Source organism: Fusarium redolens, assembly GCF_020744475.1.
Source record: "Fusarium redolens strain MPI-CAGE-AT-0023 chromosome Unknown BKA55scaffold_10, whole genome shotgun sequence".
NCBI lineage: Eukaryota > Fungi > Ascomycota > Sordariomycetes > Hypocreales > Nectriaceae > Fusarium > Fusarium redolens.
The window spans coordinates 562,724-578,919 of NW_025763673.1; the positions used below are offsets into that span (position 1 = coordinate 562,724).

Here is a 16,196-nt window from a genome sequence, read left to right on the forward strand (position 1 = left end):
ACCTATCGACTACGCTGTGGAGAATAGTCAGAGTAGACACAGGGGTTGTCGTGCCGCTCACTTCGATAGATAGAAACCATTTGCTGCATATCTTCCAGCAGTCTAGTCAAATAAAAGGGAAAGTGAGGAGTCGAACAGTTGGCACTAGCTCTCGTGTAAGAAACGCGCTGCATTTTGCGTTTCTGTTAAACGTGTCCAAATTGGAGGCGCGATGCATTTTCTACTCTAGATGCTTGAGTAGGTGCACAAGGCTCGCTCACGCCGCACGGTATAGGAAATGCGCCGCACTGAGCCTTCGGAGGGCTTAGTGTCGACAAGTAGGGCCGCAGTTGTTTCAGCTTTAGATTGTCAATTGTTACCACCATCGCTTGATCATGGACTGAACACATTATTGTATGCTAGAGCTCAATGAAACCATGCAGCAGCCCAGTCACAGACTCCCAATCCCACCGTGGAAATATCTCATGGGAAATCACTAGCCATATGCTACCATTTAACGCTCCTCCATGTCATATAAAGTCTCTTCTAAGATTGTGTAGAGGCTTCTAAAATTATGTAAAGACTACTAAATTTATGTGAAGACTCTGAAAGGTATGTGAAGGCTCTACCAAAGCGGAAGCTAGGACACGGTAGGCTCTGTTTGGGAATCGCTAGCTGACTTCTAATACGTTCAATCAGGTCTATGGAGACGAACCTCACAGTTTTCTGGCCGCCTCTACGAGAGAACATGAGTAGTGGCTGGTACAATTAGCAAAGACCATTAGGCGAAACGGATTGGCACATAAGATCCCTCGTAGATTAACAACATTTATTGACATCAAATTACACTCGTTATTGTTGCCCAGATATAAGGAACAGAAGTGTTGAGCGCAGCGCAGACTAGCTCTTCAGTACGTTCTGCCTAAAAGCCCAGCATCGGAGGTCCTTACTACTCGTGCCGGAGCACGAATTATAGAATTGTCCGCCTTTTCCAAATGCTCAACTGTCACGCTCAAGCTTTCAAGACGGCAGATATCATGGAAATTTTCCACGCTTGGCCTAGGCATCTGGTTCTGTATCTGACTGCTGGGTCTGCTAAAAGGAAGCGGATAGTTCTGATTCATTTTGTATCGACTCAGCTTATCTAGTGCGGTTTTGAAGTCGTCCAGAACGATCGTATCGGTGAAGCATTTGAAGATAAATGCAAACTTCCAGAAGGGATTGATATAACCGATCGGGATAACGGGGGTGACGGAGAGAAGATCGACAGTGATAAAGATGATACTGAGAGACATGCTCAATAGCAAAAGACCGAAACGGGGGGATATGCGGATAATTTCTAGAGGCTTAAACTCATAACGGTATTTGATATTCCAAAAAAGGTTAATGGCTGTAAAAATCCACCAAGGGTCACTAATATTTATCAGTTAAATTGCCAAGTATCTCTTGGTGGTGATGCTTACCGGCAGACAGCCTCAAGCGGTCGGATTGAGACGAAAAGGTGATTATTAAGAGTATTAAAGTAGGTGAAGTTGGCATAGATCTCGAGGACCCAGTAGGGTTGGACTAGTATAATAGTGCCGATATATATAGCGTTATTTCGCTTTGAAAGGAAGGGCTTGTTCTTCATCCAGGCGATGACGTTATGCAGATTCCATGAGATGATGAGGAAAATGACAGTCGAGGAAAGATACCATCCCCAGGTCGGAGGGTCGAAAAAGGTAAAGAAGCCATTTGGCATCGCCAGAAGCAGCTTATAAGATTTGTGAGATGGTTATGTATTAATGCGATACCGATAAAGATGCTCACCTCGATCAAGATAAGTTTGTGTAGCAATACGCCACGCCGCATATTAGCTAAGGTGATACCAATCATGATGATCAAAGCCCCAATCATACAACCCTGCGACCAAGCTTCCAAGGTGAGTTTCGCTGGGCTCGAGGGCCATGCCTCAGGGACAGACATTGTGTCACAACAGGCTAATTCATGAGCAAGAGAGTGGTTCCACGGGTAGTCCAACGATAAGAAAGGAGAGAATGGCTCAGGGTGGAGACAGGATTAATATAGAGATCAACAGGGCGCAAACCATTGCTTTACCCCGCCTTTGCTGAACCACTAGTCTCCAGGTGTGGTTGCGTTGCGTTGCGTTGCGTTTGTCTAGGTGCAGGTCCAAGCAGGCCATCAGTGGAGGCTAATTTGCACATTCCCCACGGGGCTAGCGTGAGCCGGGCCTCAGGTGTGCATGCAGCTTGGAAGACTGAACCAGCCGAGGAGAACATGTCCAATGGACTTGATTTATCAACACAATAGTGAGCATTCTTCATGCCTCATCAAATCGTATATCACGAATCAAATCGAGTAGCGCCACTCGTTGCACATCTTCCGCGACGTTACTTGAATGAGAGCCCATCCAAAGCTACATTGTTTCTAATCACGGTACTCTGTACAAGGGTTAAATAAAACCACGCCACCCTTTCCAACAGCCCACCTCATCTATCCAGCCATGCATAAACCACCCCGGAACCCGCAACTCGTCTCATCCAAACGTCTCCAAAACGAATTTTGACCAATTTTGTGAACTAATCAACACCAGCTGGAGCCGAGTGGCGTAAGCGCAATTGACTCCACTGCCAAAGCACCACCACTCGCGACTAAGCTAATGTCCTGCGACTCCTGATATCTTGGAAAGACAGTAGCCGAAAACACCGTTCCATCACCGCTAAAAATCTCAAGCACAGACTTATCAAGAAAAATATCCAGACTGAACTTTTTGTCATCAGCAATATCAACAAAAGCCTTCCACTTGCCCGCCTGCCCATAACCAGCATTGGTAGTGTCAAGGGTGAGGCTTCCAGCCTCCTTGTCGAATGTCAGCACCACAGATTCACCAGCGGACTTGAAGAGCGAGAGGGCGAAGGACGTAGCATCCGAAGCAGTGAGATCGATGGCAAGGGTCAGTCTAGCGCTGTTGGAGCTGCCAACATGGAGACCCTTTCGAGTAACCTTTGTAGCTCCAATTTTCTTAGTCCGGCCAGATGCAAGGGTCTTCAGCTCCGGAATCGGACGATGACCCAAACCACCATCCTTGCGGATGAACAGCTCGCGAGTGATTGACTGCTGTCCAGCCCATCCGTTCACGCGGCTTGGCCACTTGGGACTAGGCCAGTTCGCCATCCAGGTAATCGCTAGATCACGACCCGCTTCATCCTGGTACCACTGCATAGCATAACTAGAAGGGCCCTCATCAAGAAGACCGCGCTTCTCGCTCGTGAAAGTTGTTCCATTATACGTGCCAGTCTCGTACCAACCAAGTCCATTGCCGCCATAAAAGAGAACCCATTTGTCTCCTAGTGGGAAGAAATTGGGGCACTCCCATAGCTTTCCAGTGCTGCCATCGCCGGTATACAGAACGCCGACATGAGACCAGGAATCGAGGTCGTCGGATTCGTACAGCTGGACTTGACCACTTTCACCGTTAGTGGCGCCAACGGCCATCTTCCACTTGTTGTCGGTCGGATCACGGAAGACCTTGGGGTCTCGGAAGAATGGATCTTCTCCTTCGGGAGGGCCCGAGATGATGGGTTTCTTGGCAAGATCAAACTTGATTCCATCTTTGCTTGTTGCCGTAATAACACTCTCCTGGACTGCATCAGGATGATAAGCGAGATTGATGTAGTCAGTCAAGATAAGCCGCAGCTCATTCTTCTTCTTGTCGACGACTCCGCTCCCAGTAAAGCGACCAGAGTCATCACTCGAATTGCTCACTTTAGCAGGATACAAAGCAACCGGCTGTTCGCGCCAATGAACCGCATCAGTGCTCTTGGCGTGTGCCCAATGCATCGGACCCCACAGCGGAGCCTCTGGGTAATATTGACTGAAGAGGTGATGAGCCCCATGGAACTCAGCCAGACCTGCGGGATCGTTGATCCACCCCTGGTAAGGCGTGTAGTGGTATTGGGGTCTAATGGGGTCGGCAGCGTAGGAGGAGCAAGTGGAGGAGCTGTGAGGGACTTGGTTTGCCTGACCGAGGATGTTGAACGAGAGGTCTTTGCCGTCTCCAAGAGCATGGCAGCCAACGCGGACATCATCGATGTTGATGTGACCCCAGGACTTTGACATGCTACTGTCATGCACAAGGATGTGCACCTTCTGACCCTGCCACTTGCTTGTGTCCCAAGTGATACGAATGAGAGCCTCATCGTTAGTAGCTGTCTGCTTCAGAAGGGGCTTTCCGTCCGAGTCGCGCACAAGAGCAACGTAGAGGTGATCAGGGTCGTAGCCACCTCCAACCAGAAAACTCAGGACAGAGCTGGCTCTGAAGGTGCTTGACTTGAGTTCGCCAACGGCTTCCTCGCCAGCCTGCTTGAAGCCAAGAAGAAAGTTTTTGCCATCTTGATGAAAAGGACCATCCCAGTAGGATACATCACTGGAGATGGAGTCTTTGCCGAACGCAGTGCCATTGACGACCTTCCAGCCTTTGAGATCACCAGTCTCGAAACCTGGATTTTCTGGACCTGGGTAACTTTTGAGATGGCAATTTTTAAAGTGAGGGAGCGAAGCTCCAGCGACCAAGGTGGCGGCTACTGGGAGAAGGGCTGAATAGAGCATGATGACTTGAGGGGCAAGTGGAGTATAGGGATAGAGAAAATCAGATCTGGGCAACAGGCTGGGCTTGCCCTGATCACTCCTTCACTAATCGCAGTTCCACGGAAGCTTTTATATATCTCAAGTACAAAGCTCACAAGTCGCAATCTTGGAGCACTATCAATTTAGAGTCATGGCCTGAACCGAATGTGCACATGAGTACGGAGTACATCAGCAACACAAACTTTCTGCTGGAGTTGCGGAGAAGGCATGCGGAGAACAGTGACTAGGCTCAAATGAGCTAGAAGCACTCGAGACGTTCCACGCATGCGCTGCAGGGAATATGGCGGGCGCTACGGATGCGATGCAGAGCCAAGCTGTCAGTACAGTATTATCGCATGACTCGAAGTGGGCAAGATCGATGGAAGATATTCCGCGGCGGAATGAAATCCTTGCACAAGCTACTCCGTAATTGTCACTAACATGCCATAATTCTGACAGAGCTTTGACAATTCTCGCAAACGAGGTGAAGCACGGATCAACTGCTTGCTCAAGCTTAGAGACTCGTCATTTAGAGTCGCCCGTTGACCATGCGCTTAGTGCATTTGCCGAGTCTAGACGAGCGCGGACATGAGAAACAACTCCGCGCCAATGGTCAATTGTGAGAGCTCCACCTGCCGTATTCTCCAATACAGCAAGTTAGGCGAAATGGGAAATGAGAATCAGCATGCAAGGATGTCAAGCCCAATGGTGGAACATGCATGCAAGGACAGAACAGGCTTGAACGAAGACAGTGAACCTTGTCTAGGCTATTGTCTAAGGAAGTACGGAGTATTAACAACGATCTCACGGAATGCATGGGACGCTCGACATACCACATGTGGACTAGCTGACTTTCGAGCTGTTATGGTGGTGATCCTCTCTCAATGCAACGCTTTGACTCGAAACAGTGCAGACGCTAGTAAGCGATGTGTCTGCTAGCGGGTTTCTGGAAGGTAAATGGAAGGCGGGCTGACACCTTAATCACGCGTCTAAGCGTCAGAGGCGTCCACTTGCAAGGGCAAATGTTACATCATGCTTTCTTGCCAGCCCGACAAATGAAATCCTTGGACGATCATTGGCAGGGACAAGGTGACATTGACCGAAAGTGTGTCGTCGGTGCTTACAGACGCGGATTAACCTCCATGGGGATTAATTTGGTTGTGCGGGGGAGTTGTAAGGATGCAAATCCACTTCTGTGAGGGGGCTCCTATAGGGAGGGTATAATAGCTCTTGTCTAAACCCAACATGGCTTAATGTCTGTCCAGTTCTGGCTATTACAAGCGCTGGCCAAACAAAAAAGTCTGCACAATAGCTCAGCTCCAACAGCCAACAGCCCAACCCCGCACCCAACATGATGCTATCCCCAGTTCCAAGTCCGGTCACTATTGCATTATTGCGGGCAAAGATGCAGATGATGGGGACATTAGTTCAAGTTAGCTTCGGCCTCACCGACGCATTCTAGAAACGATCCAGGGTCAAAATCGCCCGGCTTCGCTGTGGAAGCTGCTTATCCATGTCGAAGTCACACGCAATCCTTGCTCACTTGTAGAATCCCATGAACCAACAGATGAACTACTTCGAGGTGCGACAGATTATTGGTTCTATTCGACGCCATCTCACATCAATATCTCCGGGATCTGAGATAGTCCTTCTCGACGGCTCTCAACACCAGCTTCCCTATAGCACAATCACAGGGATCTCGATGAATGGCTTGGCAGACATGTGAAAAGAACGTCTCCGACTCGTGTCACTCTTTCCTAAAGCCAGATGCGATCAAAGAGATTGGCCAAGTCACCAGTGTTGGATCCAGCCTCTCCTCAGGCGCAACCTACAGAATTCGGTCGAAGACAAGATAAATCTCAAGGCTACGAAGAATCTATAAGAGGGTGATTATTCCCACAGCCAAGATCATCTTTGCAACAGCGATCCCTCTACTCACAGCTGCCAAACACCTTTTTCTTGACTATTTTATCTTTTATCTCAGCAGTGACTCGGCACCCTTCTTCACTTTGAAGATGGGACTTACCGGCAAAGTGTCTCTTGCGAGGCCTCGAGATGACCCTGGTAAAGCGTGGCCTGCCATCGCCGTCGGATTCTTCGTAGCCTTTGGCGGTGTTCTCTTTGGGTTTGCCACCTCTTCCCTCTCTCCATAAGTGCAAGCTAACTGACATGTTCTACAGCTATGACACTGGCACCATCGGCGGTATCTTGGCTATGCCTTACTGGCAGCGCGAATTCAGCACTGGTTATGTTGATGCTAAAGGAAACCCCAACATCACTTCGTCTCAAGAATCAGCCATCGTGTCTATTCTCTCTGCAGGTACCTTTTTCGGTGCCCTTGCCTCGCCTCTCTTATCTGACTGGCTTGGTCGTCGCCCTGGTTTGATGATCTCGACTTGGGTCTTCAACCTTGGAGTTGTTTTGCACACTGTCGCGACCGACATTCCGCTGTTTCTGGCAGGTCGCTTCTTTGCTGGCTTCGGTGTTGGTCTTATCCAGACCTGCGTATTTGGATATGATATATCGATATCAACTGTGCTATCTGGATATATCGATACTGATATATATCGATATCGATATAACTCTCTGCCTCTTAAATGGATATCCAGAATGATATCCACCTAAATACCGCTCTCTGATTGGCTGAAAAGATCTTATCAACTGATTAGATGATGAAAAGACTTCTCTCAATTTCATCAGCACCACCATCTCAGTACTCGTTCAAACGCCCCTAGGTATTCTAGCACAATTAGCTTATCCAGGTGATTTATCGACCATGACATCATCTCAGACCACCGCCGCCTCTACGCCCTCGATTTCGGACCAGCCCATTACTGGGACGTCTCTGGACTTTTTCCTCTTCTTCAAAGCAACGTATCCTGATGAAAACACCCAGAACACCACCGGCTGGTCACGTACGCGCAAATCTAGGGGCATGGTGATGTATCGATGTCTCCATTGCCCTGCCGATAAGCCCTGGGCGAATCGGACGCGGGACAACGCGTGGCATCATGCCCAGGGCTGCCGTCAGATCAGATTAACAATCAGATATATCAATCAGATCAATCAATTCAAATCAGATATGAAATTTCGTCAGATCAATCAATTCAAACACAAGCATCTGTACATCTGATATATCTGAATGGAGAGCAGCTACCCTAGAACCGCCGGATCATCTGTATGTTCCGGCTCCGGAGAGGGTGGCTCTTCCTGAAAAGCTACGATGTTACAGGGGTCAGCCGAGCTGATTGGTCCTGGACCCTTGCTTGCCGGGGTCTTAGGTAGAGGCGAATCTAAAGGTACCCGTATTTACTCGTGAGATTCGGAACGCCCTGTGGAGTCAAATGCCATGTACTAAGTGGCTCATTCCTTTTAGACTCTCAAAAAGTCGATTATAGCCGTGTTAAATCCAAAAAGGCCAATTATATGCTGCTAAATCAGCCGTAAGAAGGGTAGTTGACTCCACAGGGCATTCCGAATCTCGTGAGTAAATACGGTAGATCACCCCTTTTTTCTACCTCTCGCTCTGATACGGCATAGATTTAGCCAGACTTTGGTGGATTGATCATAGCAATACCGCGTTTGAGTAGATTTGCATTGGATGCCCTTGCAATCTCGGCCATGTCAACCGATTGTGAGAGAACATTCAGTTCTTGCGAAGCTTACAGTCAGCTCACAGCGACATTCTCTACTTGGATCGAGCATTGAGTCGATCCAATTACTGAAGAACTGGATAAGGGGAGGGTGTGTTACTCTGAGGGGGCTATGCTTAAGCAACAAGGCAGTCAGATCCCACGGGCAGAATCGTGAGGCTGGGAATAGCTCCACGTGACCTATTATATATCAGATATCTATCAATCAATCAATCAGATCAGATGTAGAGGGCAAATTATCAGTTCAGTTCAGATTTACGTCCTAATCTGATTTGATTGATCTGACGGCAGCCCTGATCATGCCCGGCGGTGTCATGCCGATATTATCTCTTCCCTCGATCGCACGCTCATTGGGGGCAGTTCTGATGTTCTAGATGATGAAAGGGAAGTCAAACGTCCTCGGATTGATGCTTTCTTTCCCTCTCGTTACTCGGATGGTGGCTACATCGAGATCAAAGGAAAGCATATCCGCGGTTATCCCGCATGGCAATTGATATCCTCTCAATCCCTCCTGAATCATCTGATGTTGAGTCTCACTTCTCATCGGCGCGGCGTACGCTATCATGGGATAGAGAGAGCATGATCTGCGAGAACCTGGCGAAGGTTGAGTGTGTGGGCAACTGGATGCGCGAGCGTATCATCGTGCCTAGGTCTCACGGCGGCAGGGGCGTTATTTCGAGCGTTACTGTTGAATTTAGCGTTGAAACAGAGGCAGAGGACTTTCTAGATTAGGGCACTTTCTTGTTCTTTCCTCTAGCCTGCAAGAATTATATGTGGTTTATCTGGATATCAACCTTGCTAAAGTGGCTATGTGGCTGTATGGATATCTACCTGGGTATATCGATATCCAGATAATTTCTCCCACTTATCTGGATATCGATATAAGGGCCAGAATTTCGGTGGATATCGATATACGCAGGTCTGTTCACATACTCAATATATAGGCCTCCCATACAATTGATTGAGACGAGCCAATCAAATCAAACCAATCAACTTTGGACCGAAGCCCCATCAAACAAATCAACTTTTACCTCAAAGTTGATTTGATTGATTTATGATGAGCGCTGTCCATCATAGCGTTGGAGTTGACCTAGTTACAGGCTTTATAAGCTAGCTGACCGTTTTTGCCCTTTCCATCATAGCGTCGGAGTCGACCTAGTTACAGGCTTTATAAGCTGGCTGACAGTTTTCGCCTTTTTAGGCTTAGCCCTTCGCATGACGCCTAGCGGCGATGATGGAAATTCCCAAATGTTGAGTCCCGGTCCTGATGTTACCCGGACTGATGTTCCTCTCATGTCGGCTTGTTGCAAAGATGGTGCCCACTGGCCAAAAGCCCACTTTGGAGGAGCGGAGAGAGCGCAAGAAATTGCAGAACCGACTGAACCAGAGAGCGCGCAGTAAGATTGCAAGATGCCTGTAACTGTAAGCTGTCTTCCTCGCTGATGGATTGATTAGGGCAGCGGATCAAGGACCAAGAGGGCACGGATACCAAGACTCAAAAAAAACCTTTTCGGATTGAACGCTGGCGATTGGATGATGGTCTTGGCTTCTCATTGCAGACTTCTCGGCCCGTGGTTCTTACTTCGGAGACCGCTGCCAACGACCAACAGGTTCTTGACCATGGAACCACCCAACTACTCCAGCCTCAGGTAACCAAGTTCCGCAGGATACCAAGCAGAGCACTGCTTTCTCTAGAGCCCAAAGTAGTCCATAATACCGGGCCTTCTCTACCTGCTGACCACATTCTGACCCATCTCATCACCCACAACACATGCCGAGGGCTCATGCATAACAGGGTGAATATTCTCTCCAGATACGTCCTCAAAGCGAGCAATAGCAGGCTTTGTATCATATCCTACATGGTATTTGGCTGAACTAGCGTTAATGACTTGTGCTTAGGCCATCGCAAGTTTGGTTACGTTAGTTGAGTAATGTCCCAATAAATTACCTTGCCGATGTAACACGAGAAAGATTTAGGTTTATATGGGTGTGGAGTTGCGGAGTTGCGGAGTTGCGACCGTAAAGGTCTAATTAGGAGAAAGGAGTAGTCAGGAGGCATAGAAATATATAGAATAGCCTCACAGCCGAGAAAATAATGATATAAACTTCCCATGGATTTCCGAGGACCACGATCTAGGCCTAACATTTTCTGTCTTTGTTAACGGAGGTGCGAAAGCGATTACCACTCTCTCCAATCTATCACCCCAATATATCCTTTAAGCATGGCTGATGGAGTAATCGATGGGACAGGGCCATTCTTCCCCCGGGCCGGCCTTGCGCAAGATGGCTGGTCAACAACGGAAGAAGCAACAGCGACATGCTATTGCGGTACTGTGCAACTTTCTTTTGTAAGTTCTTCAAAATTCCTCAAAGACGCATGTGTCTCATCGTTGCCAGCCTCTATCTAAACCAGGCTTCGTTGTCGCCTTCGTCTGCCACTGCAGTGACTGCCGCAAGATAACTGCTTCGATGTTTACCTCCGGTTTCGTTATCCTCGACACTCACTTAAAGCATGTTCGTGGGGAAGAAAATCTTAAGCAATTCGGCCAATCACAAACAATCGGGCAAAAGGGGAACGTCATGACCAACTTCTTTTGCAGTACTTGTGGGTCATTGATGTACCGGAGAAGTGCAAGTTTCCCAGGGGCGAGTATACTTAGGATCGGCACAGTAGATGATTTCAAGCTTGCAGAGACTGCGTTGAGGCCAACGATCGAGCAGTTTGTAAAGCACAGAGTGGATTGGATCAAGGATATAGAGAATATGGTGCAAATCGAGGGACAAGCTTCGGTGGAGGAAATCGTGGGGCAAGCTTCGGTTTAACAAGACTTTTCCAAACAGCTAGTATTGGGCTGATACAGAATGCTTCGCGACGAAGACGACGGGAGGAGTTGCCCCTAGAGAGACAAGAAGGCCGACGTGCTACACATGTTAGAGCATGAAGTTAATATAATTGACATGCTTATATCATGCTATGGCTTTTACGGGAGTTCAATAACGTGGTGCATCAGTATCTTGCGCATATCAATACACAAGAACCATCACTCCCCTGCCTTTGGCGAGTTTTGCAAGGCTAGAAAGATTATTGCACTACCCTTTTCGCCGCATTCATCGCGGTTAACCCAGCCGCTTGATGTTGGGTGCCTCAGTTTCTGGAAGGGGTATGGTCGCCAAATGGAGCACTTCATCAAGTTACAAGTTAACCACATCACCAAGGTCGAGATTTCATTGCGTTTAACGAAGCCTATCATGCGGCTTTCACAGGCAAAAACATAAAGGCAGGCCTTCCGCAGAACAAAAACAGATATAAACCAGATCCGGCTGAATGTTTAAGAGATTCCTTTTATTAGGCTATTTCACACCTTTTTTCTCATCCCCGTAACATTTCTACCTAAGAAGATAGGAAATAGGACTCAGTGAGAGCATTTCCTTATTCCTCCACCATTGTCTTGAAAACTTCAGCAGGCGTACGTTTCGGCGCAGCTAGCTGAAGGACCTCCTTGCTCGTCGTGGTAGCTCCGCACTTTCCCTCCCAGGCTGTTTTCGGAGCATACTTGACCGACAGAATGAGATTCTTGGACTCCTGATTTTGGGCTGCCTGGTGGTCGATAAAAGATAGGTCCTGAAAGCGAACATCTTCAACTTTGGTGCCAATGTACTCCTCAATCATGGTAATAATTTGGCGCCCGGTGATATCCTCTGGTCCGTTCAAGACGTATTTAGCCTTGTTGTGCGGGATGACATCATCCGCAGTCAAGAGGTGAGCTGCGAAAACTCCGACGTCATTCGAGTCGATGATGCCAACAGGCGCATCCTCTGAAGCCATAAGCCTTAGGGTATCCTGCTTCCCGGTCTTGCGGAAGTTCTTGATCAACTCGGCGGCAGGAGAAAGGTAGAATTGGGAAAAGATATTGGGCTGCAGCGAAGTCCATCGCAGACGCTCAAATTCCGGCGAGCTCAGCAAGGCTTCAATTGCCCAGTGCGTCCTTGGATAGTAGGCGGGGCAATCCGGACGCACATTCGCAGCGGTTGTTGAGATTCGTACGACATACTGAACGCCTGCTGTGAGAGCAGCCAGGTGAAACGTCGATTCTTCGGCGAATTGATTCGGGTGCACGTGTGAAGCGATGAAAGCTCTCACAACATTGTTGTGACGGAGCCAGTCCGGGGTGATCTCAGCCCAATTCTTTTCTACTACTTCGACGTTGGGCAATTCGGCGAGCTGTTTTGCTGTATCTCCGCGCGAGGAACGTGTAAGAGCAAGGATTCTATGTCCGGAAAAGTTCGTGGTAGTTTTCAGAAGTTCTGACAAGGTTTTAACAACGCCTCGTCCGGTGTTGCCAGTGGCGCCGGCGACAAGGATGGTAGGAGTCATAGTTGGAATTGGTACAACGCAGACAAACTAGTGTAGGAATGAAGTAGCCTGACTCAAAACATATTCCGTCCAAGGGGATGGTATTCCGCTATTTATCCTAACAGACGGGCTACCGGCCATTGGGCCGATTAGTAATTTTCCCACAGCAGAGCTTACAAACCGAGGGCTTAACGTTTATCCAAAAAATCATCACAAACGACGTGTTCCACAGGAAGACTTTACTGGTCCTGCCATTTGGTGCCCATCCACTTGTGCCCCTCCACTCCCTTTGTTTCCCAAGCGTGACTTTCCTGACATCAGCAGGAACTATCATTTTCGTATGCTTTATGATCATAAAAGTGTGCGCGATCTTAGCGGTTCCTGTACTGGAGTCTCCCGGGCGCGACGAGACTGTCGGCTGGCGAGGCCGCAGTTGAAGCTTTCGTCCGCCACGACCTGACCATGGTTACTGCTGGGTTGGGCAAAAGGGCTAGTTTCATCATATTGGTCTCTACCTCGACAACTGGTGCCAAGCACCTACCGGGCTGCAGAAAAACCCGAAGTCGAATGAATACTCGTGAGCGGGGGTTGTCATTGTCAAGGACAGACAAAGCCGGAAAAACAGCAAAAAGCAAGTTCCGGGGGATAGCCATTACTTCGTAAATCTAGTGCCCCACAAAAGAACTCTTGGGTTTCCCCTCTAGTCATAAAAACGAAATTGAAAAAGCCGGCCCAATCGGACCGGCCAGAGGATCGGTACAGCTAGAGGTCATGATACCGGTTGATTTGCGCCGACAGCGTGTACCGTCAAGTCCACGGTACATCTTCCTCGGCGGCGGCCGAACAAAACGAACTGAGCGCTTCATGCAATCAATTCAGGTAACATCAGGACCGGGAAGTTCCATCGTTGCCGCTAGGCCACATGTGAAGGCTAAGCTTTAAAAAGGCGAAAACTGTCAGCCAGCTTACAAAGTCCGCAACTAGCTCAACTCCGACGCTATGATGAAAGGCTAAAACTGTCAAGTATGGTACTTTCTGATTCTAAGTTCCCGACGAACATAATACAAAGGAATCATTGCTGTATTGAACAACTGCCGACCCTGCACATCCTCTCCTTTTGAAATACATACCGTTGGACCACAGGTGGGGCTTCAGACCAGTCCCCGCCAGCCTCCTCATTATCGTAGTACCTTTGCTGGCAGTCCAGTCCCTTCACTTTCTGAGAACCTTGACGGACGCCCTAGCTCCGTCCGTGCAGTCCATATCCTTGCTTTCGCATGCTAATGCTCTGATAGAATTCTTTGATAAACGGCCCACTCACCTCATTTGTGTTAAAAACAAAATCCAAGTTTATTCTCACTACATTATCACAACCATCCCTCGTATAGACTTTCACCTCATTACAGTATAAATCATGGCAGATCAGGACTTTACTACGCTGCCCCATCCCGTGGCAAGCGAAGCTCATATAAAACAATTTCAAATTACAGTTCCGTCAAGCGATATCGAAAAACTCCATCTGCTCCTCGACAATTCCCCCATCCCCGATGGGAACTGGGAGAACTCGCAGGGAGACGATCGTTTCGGCACGACCAGAGATTGGGTAATCCACGCAGTGAAAGAGTGGCGTCACAATTATAACTGGTAAAGCAGTGTTATATATAAAAAGAAACTGGCTAACAAATGATGTAGGAAACAATGGGAGCACAGGTTCAATTCGTATCCACAATATACAGCAGATGTCACAGACGATGACGGCCAAGTATACACAATACGTTTCAACGCGCTCTTTTCCAAAAATAAAAATGCTCTGCCTATTCTCTTCCTTCACGGCTGGCCTGGGTCCGCTGTCCAATTCTTACCAATGCTGGATATCGTCAATCAGAGGTACCCATCTTCAGACTCTTTGCCATATCACATCCTTGTCCCCGATCTGATTGGCTTTGGCTTCTCTTCTGGGCCACCCCTGGATAAGGATTTCAGCTATGTAGATAATGCCCGAATCCTGGTGAAACTGATGCATATCATGGGCTTTACATCGGCGCATGGCGGGTACGTAGTGCAAGGCGGCGACCTTGGCGGCATCATTGCCCCCAAAGTAGCTGCGCTCGACCCTGAGTCTTGCCGGCTTGTACACGTCAACATTTTATTCATCCCACCGCCCGAGGGAACGAATGTCAAAGAGGATATCCGATTGGGGAGATATACAGACGCTGAGATTGACGCTTTGAGCCGTGGCGAGGAGTTTGTAGCCACGGGCTTCGCGTATGCGGCAATTCAAGGTACACGACCTGGAACACTTGGCTTGGCATTTGGTAGTAGCCCAATCGCTCTTCTTTCTTGGTAAGTTTTTTCTTTTATCAAGCTAGAATTCCCCTCACTCCTGTTAAAGTGGCCGCTAAATCATGTCAGGATTGGAGAAAAGTTTCTTCAATGGTCGGATCCCGAGACCAAACCCTCTCTAGAGCTTATTCTTACCAACGTCTCCCTCTACTGGTTCTCAAAGTGCTATCCCACGTCGATTTGGCAGTATCGACTTATGGTTTCCGGGGCATCAGGGCTCGGATCGCCATTTGATGGTGTTCAATGTCCTTTCGCGTACTCATGGTTCAGGCGAGAAATATGCAACCCACCAAAGTACTGGTTGGATAGAATTGGAAAAGTCAAGTGGTACCGGCATCATGAACGAGTGAGTCCACATCAATCTCTCATCTTGCTTCTTATTACGGGTCTCGAGTTTTGAATTGGCTGACACAACTTCAAGGGAGGCCATTTTGCATCATTGGAGCAACCAGAAGCCCTGTGGGATGACGTGGTTGATTCCATCGCGGATTCTGGGCTTCAGCCTCGCATCTAATACCAAGACTATGATTATGCTTATGGGAAGAATAGTAGATGACGCCCTCCAGAGTTGTAGCGAAATTAAAATACAGTATTAGATTTCTACTGGTCTCGGTTCTCAAGGATGAATACCAACTGCGTGCTTTCATTCCAACACCTATTAATGATCACCACTACCTGTATCCCGCAGCTATCGCACACATCATCGGTTCGAAGAGTTCCATAAAAAGATAATTCCATGCAGAGAGTATGAGGTCGAGGCCGTTCGGCTCTTCTCGAACCCTTGATCGGCCAAAGAAGTTGACGGCCCTGAGTCTCGACGGCTTATTGTCCGATGTCCATGCTTTCAGGTTCTTAAATGTATATAGACATGCGGTTTGTATGCCGCAGACATCAACCGAAAGAGATTCGAGTTCGTGCTTGTGAAGGTCGTCATGTAGGGCCTCGACGATGCGGGCTTTGTTGTCTTCAAGCATGCACCACACCTTCTGCAATGGGAGGACCCGCCATCCGAGGGACTTTGTCTTGTGAGAATGGAATAATGTAAAATCAACTCTACTAGAGTTGATTTAGTCACTACTTGGGTAGGGCCTAGAGACCGGCCCCCCTTAGCTTTGAATCACTCCGCAGGCTCCGTGCTCCAAGCACGGGGGTGCATTGACCGGGAAAAGGGTCTGCTGACTGGGAAAATTGAGATACCTCATTTCTCCACCTATTTACACCAAAATAAGAAGTCACTTATT

General features: G+C 48.3%; 8 protein-coding genes across 8 annotated transcripts; 4 read left to right on the forward strand and 4 right to left on the reverse strand.

The window, feature by feature from the left end:
- Positions 1-887: 887 nt before the first annotated feature.
- BKA55DRAFT_514029 (uncharacterized protein) lies at positions 888-1,944 on the reverse strand (the record flags this gene model as incomplete). The annotated part of the gene is made up of 3 exons (XM_046187946.1): positions 888-1,392; positions 1,443-1,732; positions 1,789-1,944. 3 exons carry the CDS (start codon positions 1,942-1,944, stop codon positions 888-890), a joined length of 951 nt encoding a protein of 316 aa, XP_046047955.1.
- Positions 1,945-2,372: 428 nt separating this feature from the next.
- Positions 2,373-4,738, reverse strand: BKA55DRAFT_571628 (glycosyl hydrolase). Its single transcript, XM_046193088.1, has one exon. The coding sequence runs from the start codon at positions 4,585-4,587 to the stop codon at positions 2,563-2,565; it is 2,025 nt and encodes a 674-aa protein (XP_046047956.1). The 5' UTR covers positions 4,588-4,738; the 3' UTR covers positions 2,373-2,562.
- A 1,882-nt stretch (positions 4,739-6,620) lies between these two features.
- On the forward strand, positions 6,621-7,230 carry BKA55DRAFT_691449 (uncharacterized protein; the record flags this gene model as incomplete). Its single annotated transcript, XM_046199650.1, has 2 exons — positions 6,621-6,730; positions 6,786-7,230. 2 exons carry the CDS (start codon positions 6,621-6,623, stop codon positions 7,228-7,230), a joined length of 555 nt encoding a protein of 184 aa, XP_046047957.1.
- Positions 7,231-9,541: 2,311 nt separating this feature from the next.
- Positions 9,542-10,347, forward strand: BKA55DRAFT_571637 (uncharacterized protein). The gene is made up of 2 exons (XM_046193089.1): positions 9,542-9,655; positions 9,714-10,347. The coding sequence occupies exons 1-2, from the start codon at positions 9,571-9,573 to the stop codon at positions 10,130-10,132; spliced, it is 504 nt and encodes a 167-aa protein (XP_046047958.1). The 5' UTR covers positions 9,542-9,570; the 3' UTR covers positions 10,133-10,347.
- Positions 10,348-10,480: 133 nt separating this feature from the next.
- Positions 10,481-11,081, forward strand: BKA55DRAFT_515218 (Mss4-like protein; the record flags this gene model as incomplete). The annotated part of the gene is made up of 2 exons (XM_046188006.1): positions 10,481-10,606; positions 10,656-11,081. 2 exons carry the CDS (start codon positions 10,481-10,483, stop codon positions 11,079-11,081), a joined length of 552 nt encoding a protein of 183 aa, XP_046047959.1.
- A 466-nt stretch (positions 11,082-11,547) lies between these two features.
- BKA55DRAFT_65583 (uncharacterized protein) lies at positions 11,548-12,808 on the reverse strand. Its single transcript, XM_046197433.1, has one exon. It carries the CDS (start codon positions 12,631-12,633, stop codon positions 11,689-11,691), a length of 945 nt encoding a protein of 314 aa, XP_046047960.1. The 5' UTR covers positions 12,634-12,808; the 3' UTR covers positions 11,548-11,688.
- A 793-nt stretch (positions 12,809-13,601) lies between these two features.
- On the forward strand, positions 13,602-15,654 carry BKA55DRAFT_571641 (Alpha/Beta hydrolase protein). Its single transcript, XM_046193090.1, has 4 exons — positions 13,602-14,256; positions 14,305-14,955; positions 15,025-15,301; positions 15,377-15,654. Exons 1-4 carry the CDS (start codon positions 14,027-14,029, stop codon positions 15,467-15,469), a joined length of 1,251 nt encoding a protein of 416 aa, XP_046047961.1. The 5' UTR covers positions 13,602-14,026; the 3' UTR covers positions 15,470-15,654.
- BKA55DRAFT_514806 (uncharacterized protein) lies at positions 15,627-15,992 on the reverse strand (the record flags this gene model as incomplete). The annotated part of the gene is made up of 1 exon (XM_046187990.1): positions 15,627-15,992. A coding segment is annotated over one exon (366 nt), but the record flags the coding sequence as incomplete, so codon positions are not given.
- Between the last annotated feature and the right edge of the window lie 204 nt (positions 15,993-16,196).